The sequence below is a fragment of the Nelumbo nucifera genome, chromosome 1, assembly GCF_055504915.1.
Source record: "Nelumbo nucifera cultivar China Antique chromosome 1, China Antique-T2T, whole genome shotgun sequence".
Taxonomy (NCBI): Eukaryota; Viridiplantae; Streptophyta; class Magnoliopsida; order Proteales; family Nelumbonaceae; genus Nelumbo; species Nelumbo nucifera.
The window spans coordinates 142,560,671-142,586,363 of record NC_142649.1 but is presented as its reverse complement, the minus strand read 5'-3'; the positions used below and the strand labels follow the sequence as shown (position 1 = coordinate 142,586,363).

General features: G+C 37.4%; 1 protein-coding gene across 2 annotated transcripts; it reads right to left on the bottom strand.

Annotated features, from left to right (window-relative positions):
- Window positions 1-18,056: 18,056 nt before the first annotated feature.
- On the bottom strand, window positions 18,057-25,109 carry LOC104585688 (SUPPRESSOR-OF-WHITE-APRICOT/SURP RNA-binding domain containing protein 1-like). Of its 2 annotated transcripts, none has more exons than XM_019200549.2 (4): window positions 24,802-25,109; window positions 22,516-23,623; window positions 19,112-19,395; window positions 18,057-18,954 (listed from the first exon to the last, which is right to left on the bottom strand). In XM_019200549.2, the coding sequence occupies exons 2-4, from the start codon at window positions 23,526-23,528 to the stop codon at window positions 18,161-18,163; spliced, it is 2,091 nt and encodes a 696-aa protein (XP_019056094.1). In that variant the 5' UTR covers window positions 23,529-23,623; window positions 24,802-25,109; the 3' UTR covers window positions 18,057-18,160. The 2 variants fall into 2 exon arrangements, with proteins under 2 accessions (XP_019056094.1, XP_010240951.1); XM_010242649.3 differs by having other exon boundaries at window positions 22,516-23,595; window positions 24,802-25,108.
- Window positions 25,110-25,693: the final 584 nt, after the last annotated feature.

Here is a 25,693-nt window from a genome sequence, read left to right as displayed (position 1 = left end):
AAAACTCAAAGATTGTTTTTAAGCTGGGGGTATTTTAAGGGACAGGTGTCAAAAAAAAATTTAAATGCTCATTGAATGTGTTTACAATTTTATGCCTATCTGATCCGGACTACTCTTCCATTGCTTTGTCATTGAATCTGGATTTGCTCCTTTGCCTTTATTTCTCTTCTTTTTTTTTTCTATTTTCAATTTTTCTTGTTCTTTCCAGTGTTTCGAAACACTCAGGGAAGTAGGAAAAGAAGATGAAAAAGCTTATTCTTCCTGTGTACTTCAATAAAATAAACTGTTGGATCTTGAACACAGTTATAATTATATACTATTGTAGGAGAAGAAATTGTTGGTCAGTTTTTGTATGCCCTTAACTTCAATCAGTTTTGATATACTTTTGATATTTAATGTAAATAAATAAGTACAAGTTTGATTCATGTTGTGTGATATACTTCTGTGTAAGACCCTAAAACTGGACACTTAATGAGACTTGTGTTGGTTTTAAACGTTCACAGCCGTTGGATAAGTCTAGGGAGATTTATCCTGCCAAGGCTGACACTGGTGTGCTGCCAACTGTTGGGGTGGCTTGTCTCAGCCGCCAGGGTGAGACCCAAGGCACATGCAGTGTAGGATTAATTGAACCCTTGAACCGGACCAGATTTCCAGTATTGCCCTGGACATTGGAGATTGATGAGCAAAACTGGAAAGTTACACATGACCCCTAAACCCGATTATGGTACTGCACTAGGTGTCGGATTGGGCTGTCTTAGATATGCCAATCAGTGAAATCCTTAGCGGGGGTCAAAACCTGGGTATGTTGGGACAGTCTAAGAATTCATCTGAGTGGGTGATCATAGTGACGGGATCAGCCCCTTTGTCGGACAAAGGTAATGATCGGGGATGCACTCTCTTTGATGGAAACCAAACTGCCGGCAGTTGATTTCAACCGTTGGAATTTTGTTTTGCAAAATTTATATATATGATATATATTTAAGTATGGTTTCAAAATTGTTTGCAAATGGTTTTAATTCTCGGGATCCATGTAAGTAGAGAGTGCAGCACTGTTCCTTGCAGCCGAGGGAGATGTCCTCTCTTGTCGAGCAGTGCTTGATCATTATGGGCTGAGAGGTTAAGTGTAAGGCCATTTGGGATAACACCTGATGGGCTAATCTTGCACCTGCCCACAATCCCTGGGTTTTTATAAGATGGCTTGGCCCAGGGACCACTTATGATGGGCTCAAGGGGTTTACTAGGCTCTCCAGTGAATTCAGCCAGGCCTTGTAACAGAGGCTAGGCCGAACCCATGTGGCTGGTGTGTAGATCAATGCTTGGGTCCCACGCCATACAAAGAAGCCCAATTGGGCAGCAGTTTGGAAGACTTTTGAGCACATAACCTTATTGGGCCTAAAGCCCATTTCGAACTGGGCTGATTTGATCAGTCATTATTAAGGGGTAGATCTGAGATTAGGATGAGCCCAAAAGCTTATCTAATCTGCAGATAGGATTAAGAAGAGTCCTAATCCAAATACAGATTTGGATAAGGGGCAATTATTTATATGATCAGGAAATCCTTTCTTAATCATTAAGCAACTGGAAGAAACCCTAATCGAATTAAATGAATTCGAACCCTAGGGGGACAGAACACACTCTGCAGTTTTATGAGATAGGATCTCAGAAACCCTAGAGAAAAGAAAAGTAGTTTGCCATCTATTTCTCTAGCTCCCTCTTGTTGCAGCTGCCATCCATCTGTCACAGTTCGTTTTCTCTGTCAGAGAAAGATCAAGAATAGTTCTTGATATCAGTCTTTGTTGAAAAGGCTGATTCGGTTTGGTGCTCATTGTCACCCAAAGGATTCTTGTAAAGGATTCAATGTGTAGGACGCACCCTGCTGGTTCTGTTCCACAGTTCTTGATATTTGGGCGTGAACACCAACTTTGGGAGAAATTTTTCTCTGGATCAAGTATAATTACTCCCTTCACTTTTGGTTCAGATTTGGTTCGGTTCTGGTTCAAGTAGGATCCTTGAATCTTGATTCTAAAATTAGGGAATGCGATTCCCAGTTGAAAGACAGGTAGAAAATTTTTAAAATTCGCCCACCTATTACGCATCTGTTTTGGCGTCCATACGATGGATTCTACCATCCCTTTCAGAAACTTCCAATAAGTACGAATCGACTCAATATACAACGTTGGATTGGTGGCAGTGAAGTGAAAAATCTTATCAAACTCAGTCTTGTTATGAAAATTAATCAATTGGGCTTTGCTCGAATATTTCGAATCTTGGGACATGTGTTGCTTTGCTCATCAATTTCGAATTTTGTTTACATGTTCGACTTGCATGTTAGGAGTTCAAAAAGAGTGAAAGAGAGAAGCTGGAAAATTGGCTGTATATAATTTCAGAAGCATAGAAAGCAGAGAAACAAACAATGAAAACTTTCCTTCAATTCCCACAGAACTCTGTTCACATTGCATCCAGCCGTAGGTTGAAAATATTTTCTATACATACATGAATGTTGTAGATGTTCCTAATGTATAGCAGGATGTGGTGCTTTCCGAGTGTGGCATGGTTTTAATGGGCCGAAGATACTGGTCACAACAACCTGTGGAGCTGTGCATTGGGAATATCTTGCCATAGAGGACAAGGGAAATATTCCTAATGCACGACTGCAAATGCTGTTGTGATTGATTTTTAGGACCCTTGCCGGAAAAAAGATCCGGTCTTGTGGCAGATCCAGGTGCCTCTTGAAAGTAGGGGTGGCCACGAGATGAGTTGCTCACGAGTTGTTCGAGCTTGGTTCGGCTCGGTCTAAATAGAGCTTCGAGCCAAATTTGAACCTAATATATAGGCTCATTTGCTAATCGAGCTGACCTCGAGCTTAATAAAGCTTGACTTGTGAGGCTTGCGAACCTATGTCACCTCAGCTACTGAGGGAGACCTCCGCTCAACACCTCTACCACTAAGGGTGACCTCAGCTCGGCACCTCGACAGCTAAGGAAAACTCAGCTCGGCACTTCATCTGTTAAGGGAGACCTTGGCTTAGTACCTCAGCAAGACGACAACTGAGGGAGACCTTGGTTGCTAGGAAGAACTCAACGCAACACTTCAGCAGCTAAGGGAGACATGCAATCAAATGTAGTCGAGCTCGAACTTCTAAGCTTTTGACTCGAGCCAAGTTCAAACTCAAGTCTCTAATTCGAACTGAACTCGAGTTCGAGCCTGATAATTTATGAACGAATTAAGCTCAAATAGCCAAATATTCAACTTAGCTCAGCTTGAATCCACCCCTACCTAAAAGTATAAATTGAAAGAGAATTTCACATAATAAGCCCAAGTTCTTTCCTAAAGTTATGTATGACCCCCTGTATCCAAAACATTTTCATTTTTCAACGGGAAATTTCCAAGTCTTAAAATGCACCCGGAACGCTAAGACCTCCACTGATTCCACAGTTTTCACATGTTAAATTGTTATGGAATTGTTTGAATGCATTGTAGAGGCTGAGATTATTTTCTTTCTTTTCTTATCATTTTAGTAACGAAGAGTTTGGATTGCTTCTTGCCATTATCCCTGTAAATAATTCAACTACACGTCAACAGTTGTCCTATCCTCTGCCTTATATCATTTGCGTGCAATCACAAAAGAGAAGAACAAAAAGATCTTTCACCTTCCACTCTTGAGTCTTGTCGCTGCCACTTTCATTTTGTTTTTTCAGTCATGGTCGATGTCTCGCTTTCTTTCCAACTTTATAAATCAATAAATATTTAATTATTTATGAGGTGGATTTAACAACAACAACCCTTCATTTTCGTTGGTATAAATGCAGTTGGATCTTCTACCCATAAATTCTTACATATATAGTTGGGCATTAGGAATATCTTTCTTGTATTCGGGGTGCATTGGGTTGATTCTGTTAAAAATAGGATTTTAAAAACTGAAATAAAAAATTAAAATTGAACCGAAACTGAATTACAAGAAAACTGAAATAATCGAAATCAAAATTTTCGGTTTGGTTTTCGATTAAAAACCAAATTTAATTAATATATATAAAATATTATATATTATAACTTATAAATCTATTATATATATTATAATATATTATGAAATTGAATTTCATTATAATATATTATATAATATATTAATATATTAATATATAAGTATATAATATATAATATATTATATATTACATATTATATAATGAATTTCAGTTAATTTGGTTTTTTTTAGTTAATCGAATTTCTAACACTGAAAATCAAAACCGAAATTTTCAGTTCAGTATTTCGATTTTAACCGAATAATAGTGTCTTCTGGATAGGGATGTAAGAAAAATTTATACGTAGGAGATCCTTAGAGTGTAAATAGGTTGACTGTAAGTCTTGGATAATTATTGTTTGACTTTTGACTTTGTGCTACTTATTTATGAAAAATATATAGGAAGTAAAATGAGGCAGTAATAATGGAAATATGAGTTTTATTTGATCCAGAAATCAAAATTGATATGGTCTTCATGAAAAAGAAAATGGAGGTAAGAGAAAAGTGATAAGAATTTTACATCCATACCTTCAATGAGTACAAATGAAACAAAAAGTACAGATTTTGTATCAAATAAAAGTATAAATCATAGTTACAAACAAACAAATGCAAACTCAAATCGATATATGAGTTTAGATTTGCACTTCAAATTAACTGCATAAATAATTGCTATATTTATTTTATTGTTGAGTCTTTTAGCCTATTTTACACATCTTTATCTAGGGGCAGAGCAGGAAATTTTTATAAGGGGGGTCAAAACCTAAATGAAGTATGGATGGACCCATAGGGGGGGACCATTGAAGTGGAAAGTGGGGGAGGGGGAAATTTACATAGAAAGCCACATTACAATAGAGATTTTTGAATCATGGGGGGGGCATGGCTCCCCTAGGTCCCACTGGCTCTGCTCCTGTCTTTATCTATAGTGAAAAGAGTGTAGCATTTAACAAGGTGCCAACCAGCTATTTGGTAAGTGAATGAAGGTGATATCCATCATATGGATGATTGAACCATGCTAGATGGTTGGGCAAAATTTCAAAAATTTCTTTCAGCCTTTCGGGAATCGCATTCCCTACTTTTAAAAAAATTGTGTTTTTCTAAAATCATTCTTGCACCACAACTGGATCAGATTTAAACCAAAAAAGAGGGAGATGTATACTTGATATGGATTCCACAGATATAACTCCCAAAGTGGTAGTTCACGCCCAAATCAAAGCCCAAAATCAACTTTCACTAAAGATGGTGCAGTTTGGAGTGAAGCTGATTCAGCAACGTAGTTTTCAGCAAAACTGCAATCCAATTGTATGGATCGAACAAGGAAGGTGACCACGACCTCTGATATTTTCTTGCAAAATTCATAGATCGAGCTGATCGAGATTAGTCTCAAGAAGGGGAGATCGAATTAGGATTTCAGGGCAGAAATAGTAGAGAGAGAAAACTGAAAGCAAAGTCATCTGAAGCAGTTCGATCTCTCTTTTCTTAAGCCTTAAGAAGCACCACTCCTAATCGAATTAGGAGGTTTGTAATCCAAATCTTTATTTGGATCTGGACTCTACCAGTGGATAGGTCTTATCCTCTTATGAGAATGGGTGCTCCAAACCCATGTCACATGATTGCTTAAATTGTCATGTGACATCTTGATTAATTACATTAATCATGGGCCTTAGGACCATTAAGCAAGTGGCTCACGTACCAAGATAGTTGTTGGCCCATTTATGTCTGATTTATATGGCATGGGACCCCAACAATGACCTCACATAAGCCCACATGGGTTTGACCCAGCCTCTTTGAAAAGACCTGCCTGAATTCACTGCCAAATGCAATAAACCCCTGAGTCTATCAATATGGGCTCAATACAGGCCCAACATTTATAGTTAAATTATCATTGAGTCCAGCCATCCTATGAAGGCCCAAGCATAACGGACTTAAGTAAGATACAATCCATCAGTAAACAACCCTTAAATGGTCTCTTACACTTAACCTCTCAGCCCACAATGATCAAACACTGCCCGACAGGGAAGGACCTCTCCCCTGACTGCAAGGTGTAGTGTTGTACTCTCTGCTCGGATAGGTCCCGGGAATTAAAACCTTTTGCAAACATTTTTCTTAACAAACATAATATATATATCATATGAATATATATCACTACTTGGATGGGTCCCAACAGTTTTGATTTCCATCAAAGAGAGTGCAGTCCCGATCATTCACTTTGTCCGATAAAGGGGTTGATCCTATCACTATGATCACCCACTAAAGTGAATTCTCAGATTGCCCCAACATACCCAGGTTTTGACCCTCAAAGGATCTCACTAATTGGCATATCAAAGACAGCTCAATCCGACATCCAGTGCAATACCATAATCAAGTCCAGGGGTTATATGTAACTTTCCAATTTTGCCCATCAGTCTCCAAGGTCTAGGGCATAACTGGAAAATGGTTCGGGTTCAGTGCTTCAAAAAAACACACACTACATGTGCTTCGGGTTTAACCCTAGCAGTTGAGACAAGCTACCCCAACTTCTTTGACAGCACATCAGTGTCAACCTTGGCAGGATAAACTCCCCAAGTCTATCCAACGGTTGAGAACATTCTAAACTAAAACGAGTCTCATAAGTGTCCAGTTTAAGGGGTAATTACACATAAACACACCAATGATAACATAAACAATTATGTACTTTTATTTATTTACAATAAATGTGTTTATACATCAATTTTATTGGAGCTAAGGGCATACACTGTCTAACATTAAGGTCATCTTGTTGGTAGTAGCAAAGACTTGGGATTGAATTCCTCTTGCACTTGAGTTGGGGGGGGGGGGGGGTTATTGGGGGATCCCCCCCACCACAGTTGTGTAGCCCTTCAAAAGAAATAAAAAAAGTGTGGCATTTATTTATTTATTTGCTTCATGGGCTACACTGTTACATAATGGGGGTAGCCCATCCTCTATCTCCTTAACTGGTTGACCCTAGCATCAGTGGAATTTGATCCCAAGTCTCCACTACAATATGTCAGAGATTAAGGGCTTGTTTGGTGATACTTTATGCTTTGTACTTTCAATAACACCAAAGTATAAAGTATGTTGTATATTTTTTGTTTCATACTTTTACTTCAAAAATGGTTTGGATGGAAATTTTTCAAAAATATGGTTTTCAAAGTAAAATACATGATGGGGTTTGAATCTAACAAAATATCTTATACGTATGCATGCAACGTAGCATCCATATATGATGCCACGTGGTGTTTGAATGTAAGTCAATAATATATAAATGCCACATGGTTTTTAAATGTAAGTCAATAATATGTATATGTCACATAGCATCATATATGAATGCCACGTTGCATTTTAAAGTAAGTCAATGATATTACATGGCACGTAGATATGGATGTCACGTGGCATTTGAATGTTGGATCAATGGCATGTGAATTCCATGTGTCACTAAATACATTAATGTGTTTATACTTCCACGTGGCATTTATATATACTACCACGTGGTGAGATGTATAAGTATCGCACAAGTGGTTGATCTATACATTTTAAGAGTATAAAGTATGTCAGAGAGCCGAAAAACACGAAGTATCAAAAGTTGTCTTCGTGCTTTTTATAATTTTATACTTTTACTTAATGTTTTTTTTTAAATAAAAAACAACCCAAACAAATGCGTTCTGATACTTTTTTTGTACTTTCATACTTTTGAAAGTATGAAAAGTACTTTCAAAAGTACTACCAAACAAGGCCTAATTGCATATAACATTTAACAATCTCTCTCTAGGTTTTATCTTTGATGATAATATCAAGTGCCATTTATACATCCCCTATAGTTTCTAACTACTAATACCTACCTTATAGTTTGCATATTATTAAAACAGATCCCCTCCATTTTAAATTCCATTTACTTAATTCACCTTTTATTAGAAACCATTTGTTTAGGAATGGTTTTATGTTATAAAAATATTGGAAAAAGTATTATATCACCTTTTTAGGAAACAAGCCCTCTCTGCACATTATTTATTCTAAAAATAAAATAAAAAATAAAAAAAAAACTTAAAGTAAAAATAGATGAAGATAATAGAAATAAATATAAAATTAAATAGAAAATAATAAAAGAAATTATTATTATTATTATTATTATTATTATTATTATTATTATTATTATTATTATTATTATTATTATTATTATTATTATTATTATTATTATTATTATTATTATTTTCCTTCATTTATTTTCTATTTTATTTATTTGGAACGAACAATGGGTTCAAAAGAATGTCATTTTTTAGATTTCTTTTGTTAGCAAATTCTGATTCTTAGTAAATGACCCTAAAATGGCAACTTACCTGGTTGCTGACTTAAACGAGTCACCCAGTGTTCTTAGCGGAAATACACATAAGAGTCAACAACCAGATTCAATACTCACAAGACCATGTTCACATTGTATATTCACAACCACTTACAACCGTGTATTAGGAATATTTTTATAATTATATGTTTTTATTCACGGGGAAAAATTCTCAATACACAGGTACAAGTGGCTATGAGTACGATTTGAGCATGGTCTTGTGAGGATTAAATCTGAATAGTAAAAACTAGGAAGAAAGTTTGATGTCAAGGTATTAAAAAAGGGCCATTTTCGATCCTTGCTTCGCTCGCTCGCCTTTGCTTCGACAAGACCCCCCTTTTAGCAAATGTTATGCATTTTTATTTTTTTTAATAAAAAAGATTTTTATTAAAGAAAGAAAAAAAATGAAATCCCCCCTTCCTCCTTCCTCTTAAGGAAGCTTACGCCTCTTGCATTCTAAATTATGCTTCACACCTCTAGGTAGTGCCGTAGTGGAACACCTCAGTGTTTTAAAACATTGAATCATTGATATTTATTTTTTTAAATTTTAGTTTACTTTTAGAATAATATATGCAAAATAATTATTTCATCTATTATGTCCATAAATCCATTTAATTTTTTGTTACATATTTACTTTTCTTAATTTTAATTTAATTTTTAGAATAAAACATGCAAAATAATTACTTGATCTATTATGTCCATAATTAGATAGTATGTTTCTGTTCCCGACTTCCCGTTTATTGATTATAATATGTTTTTTTCATAAAACCCACTAAAACGTGCTATTTTATACATAAATAGCTCATTTATATCTTATATTTAGTGATATTGGTGTTTATTTATGATTTATTAGAGTATTTATAGCATTTCCATGTGTTTCCATGTGTATCTTAATTTTTCGTCTGTATCCATGTGTATCCAAGGTGTATCCCGATTCATCTCTTAAATTTGTCTTTCCGATACTTTGAACCTTGCCTTGACCCTTTCTTTCTCCTATACTTCTCCATTTCCCTTTCTCTCAAATAGAGAATCTTCTCAAAAATCAGATCCATTTGCTAACTTTCAATGGCTTGTATAGAGGTGTAAATCGGGTCGGGCTGCCCTCAACCTGGCACGAAATTGGACCGGCCCAGCCTGACACGGCATGACAACCCATGGGTCGTGCCAGGCTCGACGCGATGGTCTATGCCATGCAGGGCTGGGGGTTCGTAGTCCACGGGCCGGCACGGCACGACCCACAGGGCCTGTAACAGGCTGCACTCGGCCCATCCGAAAACTAGTCGTTGCCCCCCCCCCCCCCCCAACAGGTAGTTTCAGCTTTTTGGGGGGTCTTTTACATAAATACCCCCCCTAACAGCTATAAACAACTATATAGGGGGTATTTATGTATTTTGCTTATGAAGGGGAGAAAAAATAACATAAATGCCCCCCAACAGCTATATAACAACTAGTTTAGGGGGGCTTTTTGGGTAAAGTTATAAATAACTTTACAATGACCAAAATACCCCTCTTAACAACTAAAAAACTACTAGTTTTTAGGGTATTTTGGGCAATTGAATTATGTTCAATTCCTATAAATGGCCCTATCCTCCACCAATCTCATCATACCAATTCAACAATTGTCTTAATCTCTTCTCTTTCCCTCATACTCATATATTCTCAATTCTCTACAATCTGAGTAATTCTGATTAGCTGATTGTCTGATTCTCCAATTCTCAAGTATGATTGCTCAACCATCTCAAGTATCTTAATTTGGGAGGCTTGGATGTTGAAAGGCTTTAACCATTGAAATCAAGTTGGGATTTTGAACCGGCAATCCGGGTAAGTCCAATTAAATTAATTTTTATCTTTTTAGAATTTAAAAAAATATGGCCAGCTCTTCCCAAAACCGATTCCCCAACATGTTCACTATTAACGATATTCAATCGCATCATGATAGTGTTAACATTGATTCTATTGATATTGATGGAAGTGGAACTTTCACCCCTGGTACTAATAATAGGGGAAAGGAAAAGAGGGCCTCTAAGTTGAGTAGCCTGGTTTGAAAATTTTTTAAAGAAGAGAATGTTGAGGGAAAGGGAAAAAGAGCAGTTTGCCAAAAATGTAGAAAAGACTTTAGCTATTATAGCAAGGGTGGTACGGGTCATTTGAGCAGACATTTGCTCACACTGAAAATGAAGAAGAAGAAGAAGAAGAAGGGAGATAAACAACACAAACACAAATTGGGAGGGGGAGTTTTGGTACATTTAAATATTCACAAAAAAAAATGAAACAAGAATGAGCAAAGTATATTGTACATGCAGAACAACCATTTATATTAGCTGAAGATACTAAGCTTGAAAAATGGTTGCGTAATTCTGTAAACCCACAATATAAAAAAGTTTCTAGGAATACTATTAGATTGGATGCTTTAAAAATTTTTTATTCAAATAAAAAAAATTTAATTTATTTGTTATCAAATCTTAATTCTAAATTTGCAATTACTTTTGATGTTTGGACATTTAAATTTAACATAAGTTATACTTGTGTTATCAACCATTTTTTTGATGAAAATTAGTCTTTAAATAAAAGAATTTTAAGTTTTAGTAGGCTTGAATGGCCACATACCGGCCCAGCTATTGATGCAAGTATTTTAAATACTTTGCATGCTTATGGAATAGAAAATAAATTATTTTCTATTAGTTTTGATAATTCCAGCAATAATGATTCTACAACAAATATTTTAAAACCTCAATTAAAATCATGTTTAAATGATAAATTATTTCATATCAGATGTGCATGTCACATCTTAAATTTATGTATTCAAAATGCCTTGAATATTATTTCTACTCATATTTCTAAAATTATAAATTGTATTATATATATTAAAAGTTCAGGGGCAAGAAAACAAGAATTTAAATATTTATGTCAAAATTATTGTTTAAAATATAAACATTTTATATTAGATGTAAAAAATAGGTGGAATTCTACCTATACTATGTTAGAAAGTTGTATTTCTCATAAAAAAAATTCTTACTAATTTTTATAATGCAAAAATGCCTAATGATATTATATTTGAGGAAGACTAGGGAATAGTAGTTTGTATAAAAGGTTTTTTAAAACATTTTTATGATGCAACTAATGAATTATCAGATATTTATTATCCAACTAGTTGTAATTTACCTTATCAATTAATGGTAATTAGTGATTGTTTTGCAAAATATAGAAATAATCCATAATTTAAATGTATTATTGAAATAATGAAAAATAAATTTAAAAAATATTGGGAGAACATTTCTCCCCTTTATTGTTTAGCTACAATATTAGACCTTAGGATTAGGAAAGATGGTTTAGATATTTTACTTGAAACATATTGTGAAAATATGAATATTGAAATTGAAAATAAAAAAGAAGAAATTAATAATTTGTTATTTGAAATGTACAATTTATATGAATCTAAAACAGTAGGAAAACTTTGTTATTTGAAATGTACAATTTAATATTTTTTTATTTCCTACAACTTATACAACATCTTCTACTTCTGATCTTGAGACCAGTAGTACAAGAGAAAAACTTTTTTATTTAATAAGTAGAAGGCAGAAATCTGCTACTTCTACAATAAGTTCATTTACTAAACTTAATTTTTATTTACAAGCAAATTTTTCTAGTTTAGGTGAGAGAACAAATAATTTTGATATTTTAGCCTGGTGGAATGAACATTCAAAAAATTATCCAATTCTCGCCGCCATGGCACGTGATCTACTAACCCCTCCGGTGTCTACATTTCCATCGAAGTCTTGTTTTAGTATAGGTACCAGGGTGTTGGACAACAAGAGAAGCTGCATGAACGATGAAAGTATAGAGATGTGCATCAGCTTTAAGGATTGGCTAGATGCAGAACATAGATTACAAGACAAAGGAGGGCATGATACTACACCGGATATTTCACCTAAAGCAGATGATGAAAGTCATGATTCATGAAGTTGACTAGTTGCATAGAATTTTTTATTTTTTAAAATTATTGTAATTTTTTTATTTTATTTAATTTATTTGCTTTTTTTTTTAATTTTTAACAATGTGATTTTGTATTTTCAATTTGTAACTATATTGTATTTTTTATATTTTATTAATTTATTCCATTTTCATATTTTATTCATCCAAATATCCAATCATCCAATCATTGTATTTGTAATTTATATCATTCAAATTTAAATGAAATAAAATTCCTATTTTTCTTCCAATTTGTTATTCCATCATTCTTATTTGGTTAAGTATTTTTTTTTCATTTATGTGTTAGATAACTTAGATTTCTCATTTCTTAATTTTTCAAATAGTTCACAAAGTTCAAAGGAAAGTTAAATATTTTAGTTTTACACTTTTACTTACAAAAGAAATAAAAATTTCAAAAAAAAAAACAAAAAAGTCAAAAAAAAATCAGTCTAACTCGGTTTGGCTCAGGCCCAAGGCTCGCCTTGTGGCCCAGCCCGGCATGGCCAAAGTCCACGGTACGTTCTACAGCCCAGCCTGTGGGCCATGCCGGGCCGACCCCCAAAATTTTCACCAGAAAGGATGACACGGCCTATGACAGCCTATGGGCTAGCACGGCACGGCCCGCACTTTGCACGGGCCGCCCGCGGGCCGTGCCGTGCCGGCCCACTTTACACCTCTAGACTTGTATCAATCTCATGTTTTCAAAACTAGATTTCTTCCATATAAATTTGTTTCTGTCAAGAATTTTTAAAACCAACTCTAAGATGAGAGAGGCCTGAGATGAATGCATGCTGGGCCTATCCAGGAGGGGAGAGAGAGAGAGAATCGAATAAAGAAAACGTAGAAAACAGGGAAAGTGGAAGAGAAAACTGTGTATAAAAGAATTTTATTTTATTTTATTCAAAGCGGCGTGGCAGATTTTCAATGGAAGACTGAAAATCACCTCTTAAGAGGTGACTGAAAATCACCTCTTAAAATCACCTGGTAGGGCGTTTGCCGCACTGTAGCTAGGCTGAAGAAGTAAAAACCAAAAAGAAGATGATGTTAGTGGCGATTGTGGCGGAGCTGCTTGAGCAGTACACGGCGCTGCTGGTAAGGGTATTACATCAAATGTTTCACGCACCCCCTTTTCCATGGCGTCTGCGTTTCCTCGTTCGTTGAAATCTCCCTTTCCACTCCTCACCTCACGCCTCCTGGGCTCTGCTGGCTAAGTATTTATGTTCGCTTTTTGATTCTTACTCCATCTCTCCACCACCATGTCAACTGCGTATGGAGGGGGCTGTCTATCTCTATTTACTGTAATTTGCTTTTTTGTGATCTGAATACTTCTTCTCGTTACTGTAGTAGTTTATTTTCAATCTCAATACTTCTTCTGTTCGCCACTGTTTATGATTTTGTGCAATTTTTTGGACATCTCCTCAATGTTCACTTAAAACAGTATCCCCAAACAGGAGAGAGAGAGAGAGAGGATTCGTAGATCTCTCAAGTATACTTTATACCCAGTTCAATCCAAAGTACCTTTACATTGCCCATTATGCTTCATTGCAATAGCAGATAAACACACAGTACCATTTCTGCAGGAGTACAGGTTTCTCACAGATCCGAACTCGATGGGGTGACGTAGATCTCCAAAGAAACTTGCAGGTGAAGATTCCAAGCGCCTCATCAAACTAAGTCCGCGGGAAAACACGGCCCTTGACGTCGGGGCCGGGTGACAGAGAGTTCCACCATGCATCGGTGTCCATTACTTCTCTCACCCAACCAGAAATTGAAGGTGCGTGATATTCCCCTACGTTTCGATGCAAGGTCTCGACATTTCTCAATCGTAAAAGGCCAAATTTTCTAATGGAGAAAATACTACAGACGTTGAAAATGGGAAAGGTTGATGATGATAAGCACTAAGAAGCTCAGACGGGGAAACATCAAACAGGGACGACCCAAGGCCGTGTCAAACCTTCCTTCTGATACTGATATATGGACAACCGGCCTTGGACGTTGCCATTCTTTGACGAGTCGTCGAGTCCGGATGAGATACACTGGATGACTGTGAATTGGGGCTGTTTAACCAATAATAACGCCCCACGTCAGCAACCGGGGAATATAGTCATGGTTTCCTCCATTAATTTTGCATGTTCTCCAGTCAGACAGCATTTGCATTTTGCCATTTTCGACAGTATTCTATTCACCACTCAACCCTTAATCCATGGATATGATTCATGCCATAACTTTGTTAATTGGTGGAACAGAATCTGACTGATACTTGAATTAGAAGCCATCTCCTAGCTAGTTTAATTTGCCGGTAAAACCTCCTACTGCTAACGAGGCCTGTAATCAAATCAATCTTTCAACAGTGTTGTGGAGGTCTCCTGAGTTGAAGGATCACAACAGCAGTAGGTCTCCTGAGAGCTTTATGGGAATGCGCTTTTCCCACTTCTATATTCTAGAGAGAGAGATAGGTCTAAACCTACCCTCTGACCAATTTTTGAAAAAGAAAAACTATTTGCACTCTACATGACTCAGTTTGGAAGGAGTACAAATACAAATCTGTGGAGTGCAAAACCTTGGATTTTGTATGTACTTATTACTCTCCCTGCGTTAGGTATTTCATACTCTCCCTAAATAAAAGCTATATGTGTGCATTAACTAAGAGTCCTTTACTCGTGGCCATAAGAAACTAACTATAGAAGCACATTCCCATGGGTGGAGTTATCATAAGAGATCAACATCTTTTGGTAACCACTCAAAGGAGAAAGCCAGTAAAGCTATGGGAATCACCACATGCATTTATGAATACTTGATCCTAGTTGAACATTAGACTCTAATATTTTCCCCTACTATTTATCCTTGCTATTTCAACAAGTTTACCTTAGTGATTTAACAATGATAAAAGGGGGAGAACCAAGAAATTGGTATAAAACAAAAGGTGGCAAGTGTGAATAAAGAAATTACAATTTCCTATGTGAAAAATTAAATTGGAGATCCCTCAACCATCTTTAGACCCTTACGCTATGTTTGGTTTGAAGGAAATAATAGGGAAAGGAAGGGAAATGCAGGGAAACTTATACAAGATTTGTAAAAGTTTCCCTTCCTTTCCTTTCCCTACTTTTTCCTTCAAACCAAACATAGCCTTAAGGAAAGCACCAGCCTCTAGCGAGCATTAAGAGGAAGGGATAACACATGCTTGAAGAAAATTTCCTGTCATATCTAACACCAACTCCAGCGCCCCCTCTGTCACCAGAAACTGCTGCCCCATCCACATTAACGAAATCCTTCCTGCGGCCTCTACCAACTAAGAACCTCCCTGATGGTAACTGGTGCTGGTCTGTTTCGGTCAGCAACAATAGTGTGTTTGGCTATCTCCTCTAGATCAGGGATGCCAAGATGATGGAAGTTGGATTCGGCGTCTTAGTTCTCCCCTGGAACACAACCTATTTAAAATATTAATAAAAATTGTATTGCTTTTTATGTATGTACAATTTATTCATGGTAATTTGAAGTTGAATCTTAGCCTTAGTTTGGGAAGAGTATGAATACAAATATTTACGATGTAAATACAAGATTTTGAATTGTACATATTTGTATTTGTACTCTTTCCAAATGGAGCTTTAAAATTAGCATCACCAACATCAATGCATTCATGTAGTTATAGCTCTGAAGATGCATGTTTTGGCAGCTTCCGGATGGTAGGTGATTCGGATGCCTAGTTGAACAGTTCATAATTAGAAGGTGATTCGGACGCCTAGCTGAACAGTTCCTAGATGAAAGGTGGCTCGAACGCCTAGCTGAACAGTTCCTAGCTGGAAGGCGGCTTGGATGCCTAGTTGAACAGTTCCTAGCTGGAAGGCAGCTCGAACGCCTAGCTGAACAGTTCCTAGCTGGAAGGCAGCTTGGACGCCTAGTTGAACAGTTCCTAGCTGGAAGGTGGCTTGAACACCTAACTAAATAGTTCCTAGCTAGAAGGTGGTTTGAACACCTAGCTGAATATTGACAAGCTATATAGTTTACTGGGGCAACCTGTAAGGAAACAATGTAAAATTGCCTGGGTTGTTTTACCCGAGGTGGGCACTCCGATGCTTAAGTCAACGAGTTGGAGATTTTTGAGAGAGCCAAAAGCAGGAGCGGTAAAGAGCTGTAAGAGCTAAATTGTGCATACCTTCTGAGGATGGAAGTAAGGCCCTTATATAGGCATTGTTTGGCATGGACTTCATGCACCGTATCCGAGATCTTCTAGAAAACGTTCTTAACCGATCCAAAGTCCTTGGAGGTAGTCGTGCACGTAGACCAATCTTTGTGCTTTATTCAGTTTCCTCTGGAACATTCGGTATGGGAGCCAACTTCCCAGGAGTGACAGGATGCATGCAGAATTGGTCGACGAGCACGTCTCACAAGTCAAGACCTAGACCTCAATCAGGTTGGCAATCCCTCGAGAGAGGTCACTCCTCGTGTCAATATCACTTCGACTGGTACTGATGAGGTACCATAGGTCAGCCCTGGACAAGGTGCTGCTTGTCGCTTTAAGTTGTGGATGAGGTCGCTAGCTAGGTTTCTACCAGGTCGGCAGCGTAGGTAGGTCGCCAGGTTAGCGGAGGCAGGTCGCCAAGTCAGCGACGGAAGGTAGGTCGCTAGGTCGACAAAGGCAAGTCACCAGGTCTACGGCGACAGATCGCTAGGTCAGCGGCAGAGGCAGATCACCAATTAGGACTCCATCATTTTGGTTAAAGCAAGTCATTGCCTAGGTGGTGCCAGGTGTCATTCAGTTGTTCTAAGATGCCATGTGTCATGATGTCATTTGAGAGCCAAATCTGCCCTCATCAAGCTCCAAGGACTACGGGCCCAACAAAAAACATTGCTTTGCATCTAATGTAGATTAGATTGGATAGGAGTATACCTATTCATAGATTAGATTGGATAAGAGTATACCTATTCACGGCCAGGCCACAATTACCATGGCCAATTTAGCAAAAGCTAAGCTCAAACCCAACCCACAAACATGCTTAGGAGGGACTGTGGGAGTGACTCCCAGTGTTATCGCTTGATGTTGATTGGTTCTTCTGGCCTTGCCACAACCCACAATTACCATAGCCAATTGGCTATTTTGTCAATCTATGACTCTTCAACTCAATTTGGAAAGAATACAAATACAAATATGTACAGTATAAATACATATAAAATAATACAAAATACAAAGTTTTTCACTCTACATATTTGTATTTGTACTCCTTCCAAACTGAACCGAATCAGATCTGCATTGGCGGAGAACAAAAAATAGAAGATTTGCAGGTTTAAATATGATGAACCGGTCAGAAGAGTAGTTAGATTGTGTGAAAGTATGAATAATATATATATATATATATATATATATATATATATATATATATATATATATATATATATATATAATTTGTTTTTTATTAAAATACTAAAAATTGGGATTCGAGATTTAGCAAAACTAGCTAAAACGTAACGTACATATCACAAAAAAGTTATCCAAAATCGGCATATAAATCACTCCAATAAGACAACTAAGCGCAAAATTTGGACCTCGATCTAAAGTTTGTAAACATGGAGTGTATAACCCATGACCTGATGGCAAGGTCAAACAGGTTTTGACCAAGTCAACACTTTTTTGGCCAAATCCCATGTTTTAGGAAAACCGGACCCAAAATCATGACAATGTGATGGTTCGAATGGTTCGACCCATCCAGGTCAAGGGGGGGGTGAAAACAATGGAAACAAGTATATCAAATAACGCTGCATGTAGCCTACATTAGCATAAATATTCAATCGAGGTTGCAAAACCCCATACATCCTTGCGAAAACAGTAATCCTAATTCAAAATTCTTTTACTTTGCTGCAGCTCTTGCACTCATGGACGAATGGTAACTGGAGCTCCTCTGTTTCCTATAAGAAGTATAAACATCATCATATTGACTCACTTCATTTGGATTAGCTGTCGCCCCAAGTCCCAATCTTCCCGAGCCACTAGATCCTGGTTTCTGTTCTACACTTCCATCAGCATAAGTTCCTGTCTCAGGATCTACATGCAGCAGGTTTGGAGGAGGAGGAATGCATGCCCCTCCCTTGCGAACTGGAGACTCCCTATCGTACTCATCATCTTCATCATTTGAATTTGATGGTTTCATGGGCCCTTCTGATGGGTTAACTTCGCCAATCTCTTTGAAGAACTTTGAAACTCTCTCAAGAATTTCTGAAGGAGATACAGTGGATGGAGGGATAACAGTAGGAATGTCTAGAGGGCTCATGGGAGAGTATGGTACCCCACTACCAATCTGCATCTTCCTTACCATTCCAGGAATAAGACCAGGTGGGAACAAGGGATAAGGAGGCACCTTTTCTCCAATGCCAACATTTGAAGTAACTGGTTGAGTAGGTTGTGGTCCAGACCCCACAAAAGGAGATGCAGTAACTGGTGGGTAAAGGCCAGGAGGGACCGAGCTTGAAAGAAATTGCTGGGGTACAGGAGGTGCAAACTGGGAAGTTGAAAGGGATGATTGCACAGTAATGACAGTAGGCACTTGTTTATCTGGTTGCTCTTGATCTAGTAAACCTGGCACCGAATCTCCTGGCTTATCCTGCTGCCATTTAGAGGCATCATGAGATATTTGCTGTTGCAAACCTGCAAAAGAGAGAAAAAACTAATAATAAAATTCTTACAGAAACTTCATAAAGTATATACATGTATATGCACTATAAGTCGGATATGCACCACTTGGCACAAACACAAAGGAGGAGTATGGGAGGACGAGAGATAGAGAGAGAGAGAGAGAGATTACCAGCAGCACTTGATGGATCCACTGAGGAGGTAGATGACTCCTTAGGATGCCCTGGAAAAGAATTACTTGGAGGTCCACCAATCATCTCACCCTCAAGTGAGTATATAGTATCAGGATCATAGACTTCCTTTGAAGCCCAAAACTGTAAAATTTTTTGCAATCGAGACTGATTTGCCTCTTTATTATGAGGGTTGTGGTAAATTCTGGCAAGCATGGAACCAAGAATAGGTTTGAAGGCAAGGGCCTCATTATCAAGGTCACGAGGATTGATCCGCCTTTGCAAGCTGCACCAATTGGTGTCATCAATTGAGATAAATTGTTAAAGGAAAATAGAATAGAAGATGAACCAGTTAATGATTACTTCTAAACCTTTTTATCAGTAGAAGATAATAAAATTTATCATATAATGGAGCGGCAAAGTTACAAACCCTGTCCAATTTTAGATGGGAAGGGGAAAAACAAAGCAGCACATCAGAATTTCTAGTCTTTGCCCAGTTGGATCCAAGATCTGTTCATTCATTCATACATTAGGATTGAAAGGAGTTTGTTGAGGGGCTCTTTCTGATTATATCATATTTTAAGTGATTACGATCAAATCCCATCCTGACAGTCAACAGCCAACTAGAGAAGCCACAACTTTTATACGCAAGGGAATTTCAGACCACATCAAAAATGAAAATGAACCTTTACAGTTAGTGACGAAGTGTTCTACACCAAAAAAAAACATGGTTCACTGATGTAAGCATGACATGGAAGTTACAGTGTCTCAACATCTATAAAGCACCAGTCGTAATTTTTTTACCCAACAATGACTATATGGCAAATAGCGAAGTTACATGTATACAATACATGAGTCACACAATCAATAGTCACATATTGTAGTTCAAAAAATGAACAAATAGAACAACCCTTTCTGTATTATTTGGTTCAAAAAATGCATTGTCATTTTCTGGAAAAAAATGGTACATTTTTTGAACCACACCACCCTTTTCATGAGCCAAACACCACCTAAAAGATAAGTAATTTTTCAATGGATTTCTTCTTTTTTTTCACCATGGTGTCAACCTGACATTTGAAGATATCAGAAACCCCAAATTTACATAAAATATCCAACAAGAAATAGAAGAGGTTTAACCAAACATCACCTAAACTGCAAAAGTTATACATGTGCAATATCAAGATGCAAATTATGAAGAATCAATTAAGTTTTAAGCAACTTATAAGAAAAGAACTGAATGACGGTTAAATAAACCATCACATCTCTATAAGATAACTGGTACACTCTATATCTTAGTTGTATAAGAAATTGCAACATAACCATAACGTTTGTGGGTACAATCCCGGTTCCAATCATACTACAAGTCAAAACCTGTCCTATTCTAAGTTCAATGACTAGGGAGGTAGGAGCTGTGCAGGAGTTATATTGAGATCTTTGTTCATGAACAGAAATGCTAGTTTAACTACTTGAAGCTCTCATCTTAACCCCCAATTGGATAAGTTCATAGCACCAAATACTCAAATCTCAAATTTAATATCCATTCTGATTCTATACCAATTCAAAACATAGCCACTCCGACATTTAAACAAACATTCCAATCAAGATAATATTAGCTCAAACAAAAGCTTGCATAGAAACCTCTTAAAACCGTATAGGTACTAGGTACCAGCAGACAAAACAAGGGTTTTCTTGATTGTCAACGAAAATGAATTTCATTCATTTATAATGAACAAAGAACCAGACTGTCCCAAGATAGACAGTGCGGGCAGTACAAGAAAAGCAGTACAGCACTTGGCTGATAGACAAAACAAGGTTTTCCTTTAACTGTCTTATAAAATCAAGCATCTCTTCCAAATAATACCCAATAACCAATATTTCAAAAAACTTAATTATCAACTACAATTATGAGATTAAAAGAACCAGAAAACAACAGGGCTAGATCACAGGGCTTAAGGTTTCTTAGAGAATTCTAGTCCACTGTTAGCATTGTCTAGAACTCTAGATCCTTATCTTTGGCATGGATCATTACTTATCTTCTCACTACTTCCAACTACATCCTTTTTCTTTCTCCCTGCCCTTTACATCCTTCAACTCACACCAGGATGCACATGACCAAACCATACCAGTCAACTTTTGCACATCACCTAGTAGAATTACCCACCTCAATTCCTGCAAATTCATTCATATCTAATTTTAGGGTAAACCTATGGTGCCAAAAAGGAATGATACTTGGAAGAGCTTTGACCAATCACCCCCATGGTGAATTCTGATGAATACCACTTGATTAGTTATCAGTTCTTTAAATATCATGCCTTTCTGGTATCATAGTCAGATCCCCCATCTCGTCATTCCCACTCATCAATCTCAAGATTACCATCTCCAGTACATATTCCATGTGTGTTTTGCTTCTTTTTCTAATCAGTTGCATTGTATTGCTTCTTGATTGTGCAAACTTCTATATCATACTGCATGACTAGCCCCTTGCTGTAGTTTAGAATTTTTCCTTCTGGTATTGGTGGTTTCACATCTAGAAGGGAAGGTGACATGATTAAGCATGAAGTAGCCCCATTGGAAAAAAAATAGAAATTAAGTCAAGGGCTCATGGCCTTTTTGGATAGCAATAAGATTGCTATGGCTAAAACAACCCTCCTCTCTTTCAATTGAAAGGAATTCTTCAAAGGCCAATAGATGGGATAGAGGGTTGGCAAGGAATTCTTCAAAGGCCATTAGTTCACCTCTTCATTCTGTTCCTCATGTTTTGAAATGGACTCCTAGGGAGCTGAATGCAGTTTTTGATGGCCATGCTAGGTCAGGGGCAATTTGGGAAGGAATTTACAGAAAAAAAAAACTCTTTTCCATGGGAACTTATGTACTCTACATGCTTGTACAGATTGTGATGATCTCAAGTCATTCATGTTGGTTTCCATCTTGTACATCGTTCTTTTGTAACATCCCCCACTTTTATTTCCCTTTAATGAAATACATTGATTTTTGCACTCAAAAAAATAAAATGCATGAAATAGATATAAGAGCAGAAACAAAATACAAAGACAGAATACTGTGAATGTAAGTTCTACTTCAATGCAACAAATAACCCAGCTTCAAGTGCCAAACTTAAAATGGTAAATTACAAGTTCTACCAAGATGAAATTCAGCAAGAAAACACTCAAACGATGGTAAATAGCATCAACTGACTAAAACAATATCAAATGTATAAATATGGCTGACATTTACATATATTTCTGTGAAATGTGGAGAAAAGAGAAAGCTGATTGAGAAAGGGCAATAAGAAAAGAACAAGTACTTTTAATGCTATCAAAAAAGGGAGGATCTTACTTGGCAAATAAAATATTAAAACCAGGAAAAAAATCCAGCTCAAAGGCATAAAATTCTGTTAAAGAAATACCTGTCAAAAAGAATGTCATTGGCCAAATAAATTATATGCAACTGTCTCTCAGAATCATCAAGAGCAAGTACCCTATCTCTAAGGGCCTCAGCTAGAGCTGGTGCAAATGGAGACCTTTGCATAAACCAAATCTTGGCACCTTTTATTGACTCCTTGGTACCAGTGAGATTGTTGAGAACGTTATTGAGCTCAGCAGCAACATCAGAAGGAAGGGGTCCGGAGAGACCCTTGAAGGACTTGGTTGAAGGATCATAATCTGGTCTAGGCTGTGCAGGAAAAGGTTGAGAGTGCTGGTGCTGGTCATAAAAGGGTGGAAAAGGAGGCTGATGCAATTGATGAGCACCCAAAATTCCAGCAGCTGCTGGGGCATTCAAGGGATAATGATTTAAGGAAGATGGATTCATCATAGGGTTCAGAGGAGGAGGCATCATAGGTATAGAGGAGGAAGGGAAAGAAGGATTGAAAGGAGCACCCGACGGACTTGTGGATAACCAAAGTTTGTAACGGTAGTAATCATGCCCCTCAGCACCAAAGAGAAAACTGTAATCAGGATTATCTCGTTGCTTCTCACGGATCATGACTTCAAATTCAGGACCATTTTTAGCAGCATATTCTACAAGCTTATCAATGCGTTTGTGGAGCTCCGGATCAGAGGGGGGAACAGCTGGGGGTGGAGCAGAATCGAATGGACTATGGAAAGGTGGGGGAACATGTTGAGGAGGCATATGAGGGGGAAATGTTGGTGCTGGTTGTTGTTGCTGCCGTAGATGAAGAAGATGGTGAGGGTGGTGAGGATGGGGATGTAGTTGCTGCTGCTGCAAGTGCCGGTGGAAAGGAAACTGTTGAAGAGAAGGATGTGGAGGTACAAAAGGAGGCCCATGAACCTGCTGAGGGAACTGCTGGTGCTGTGGATGAAACCCAAATTGTTGTTGCTGTTGAATATTGGCTGCTTGCTGTTGCTGCTGTTGAGCATAAGCCATCGCTGCTGCATAGTCGTGAGCTTGTCGATCCATTGGGTTGGTTGGCGTTATATATAATTAGTTTACAGGAAGGTCGTTAGTCTCCTTTCTCTCTTCTCACCTGAAAGATACCCCCTTATTATCATAACCTAAAAACATCACAAGTAACAGATTACATAGAAAATCCCAACAAAGCGTATGATGCTTATCAGGCACTGAAAGATGAAAACCTACATCTAGAAGTGGCCCTGGACTAAGAACTATAGCTGAATAAACTCTTTGAACAGAAACGTGTTAACCAATCAGACTCTAAACAAATAGAGTTCAAGAAAGATTGTATGGTTGGAAATGTGTCATATTGGGTCAACAATAATCCAGTTGATTGGACTAAGATCATCAAGAAAATAGAAGAAAGAAAGGAAATCGGGCATTCCCATCCAATATCAAGTTCCCAAAAATCCCCGGGCCAAGTGTGGGCTAGAGTCTGCGAGTAGCCATTTTGTGCAAAAATAAATGACAAAGGTTGGGTCTGTATCCACTATCCAATCCACCCCTCCCAAGACCCAGATATCTGGGGCCAACATTGGGTGATGTCCTCTTAACAAGTACCCAAAAAGGGAAGGAAAAGAATAAACACCATTCATTACATGACTAACCCCAGTAAACAGTGTGTTCACAATTAATATCAGATTCCCGAAAGAAAAGATGGAAACAAATAAATAAATACCATTCACCATGTACCAAATACCAATTATATCTCAACTTCCATTTGGCAAGTTCACACAGCACACGGAACATTAACAAGTGATGAATTATATGAAAAGGGAAAATCCCCTTTACATTTTTTTTATGAATAAAAATCCCCTTTACATTTATCAAGAACTTTCAGGCTACACTGAACAGATAGGAGCAATTTCGTAAGCTACCGTTCTCAACGTGGTTAGAATTTCAACACTTTGCAAATCTGATGTGAAGTGGACTACAAGTCACAGAAATGTAGCAATTCGGGTAACCCCAACTTCAGAAAAATCACCTATTCGAAAAATGTATTATACCCACCATGTAACTTACACGTATATGTAAATTTATTCAATAAAATCTATGTACAAACTACAGAATAGAGAAAAAATCAATCATAAACTCAAGAAAAGAATAAGGATGAAAGATCTGCCAATCTTTTCAATTGAATAAGCTTGATTAAGGGTGAACAGATTTTAGTCTATTTCTCAAAAGCAGGGATCAAAATTATAGCGATACCTGGAGTTCTAACACAATTTCGAAACGTTTAGGGCATAAACAACAAAAGAAAAGGAAGGTTCAGACTGACCTCTTTAAGTGATAACTAATCCAGGATAGCTCATCTTTCTTTAAGGAGGAAGATATGGAAGGCAAAGATGGAACGCAGCTCCAGTAGGTATCCTTGATTTCCAACTGGTATAAGTAAAAAATACGTTAAAACATTTCAACTGTCTCTTTAACCAAAACCCTAATATAATATCTATCGAGCATCAACGAGAACGACGGGAATTAGCAGGCACATTGTCTTTGAAGTAGAATATTGGGGCATGACGACTGGGAAGTAGAGAGGACGGAACAACCGCCGGCCATCATAGTACCAGAGTCCAGAGAATGGTGGTGGTGGGACACCTTAGACCGGTGTTAATAGCAGCTTGTCAACCCGGATCACTCTCAAAACCGGAAGGTAATTGGATCACCGATCACGGGTTGAACGGCCTGACCACTGACTGCTTTATAAATTATAAGTACGCATTATATTACAGATTAATGCCACAACAATATAACATGATGGTACGTAGTTCTTTTTAAGTAACTAAACTACTAATGCCATAAGTAACACGCATCTAAAATCACACGTGCAACGATATCCATACGTGCCGCACACCCCTCTTCCACTTTCTCCCCTTTCTTTTCTCTCCCTCTTCTTTTATTTTTCATTTTTTTCTCTCTCCCTTTCTACCTTTCTCTTCATGTCCCCTTCTTTCTCTTTCTCCCCTTTCCTCTCTCTCTCTCTCTCTTCGTTTTTTATTTTTCCCTCTCCCTCTCTCTATGTTTTTTCTTAGTTTATGTTTTCAATTTATGTTTTTTCTCTCCTTCATTTTTCATTTCATTCTCTTCTCGATTTTATTGCAGAGATGATCAAGGCTAAGCAGACGTGCTGAAAAGAGGGAAAACTTTGACCAAGGATCTCATCACAACAT

Coding starts and splice junctions, on each gene's coding strand:
- LOC104585688 (XM_019200549.2), bottom strand. CDS start 23,528: ATGGATCGACAAGCTCACGACTATGCAGCAGCGATGGCTTATGCTCAA. Junction 19,396..22,515: donor AATGACATTCTTTTTGACAG/GTATTTCTTTAA, acceptor CAATTGGTGCAG/CTTGCAAAGGCGGATCAATC. Junction 18,955..19,111: donor GGATCCATCAAGTGCTGCTG/GTAATCTCTCTC, acceptor TCTCTTTTGCAG/GTTTGCAACAGCAAATATCT.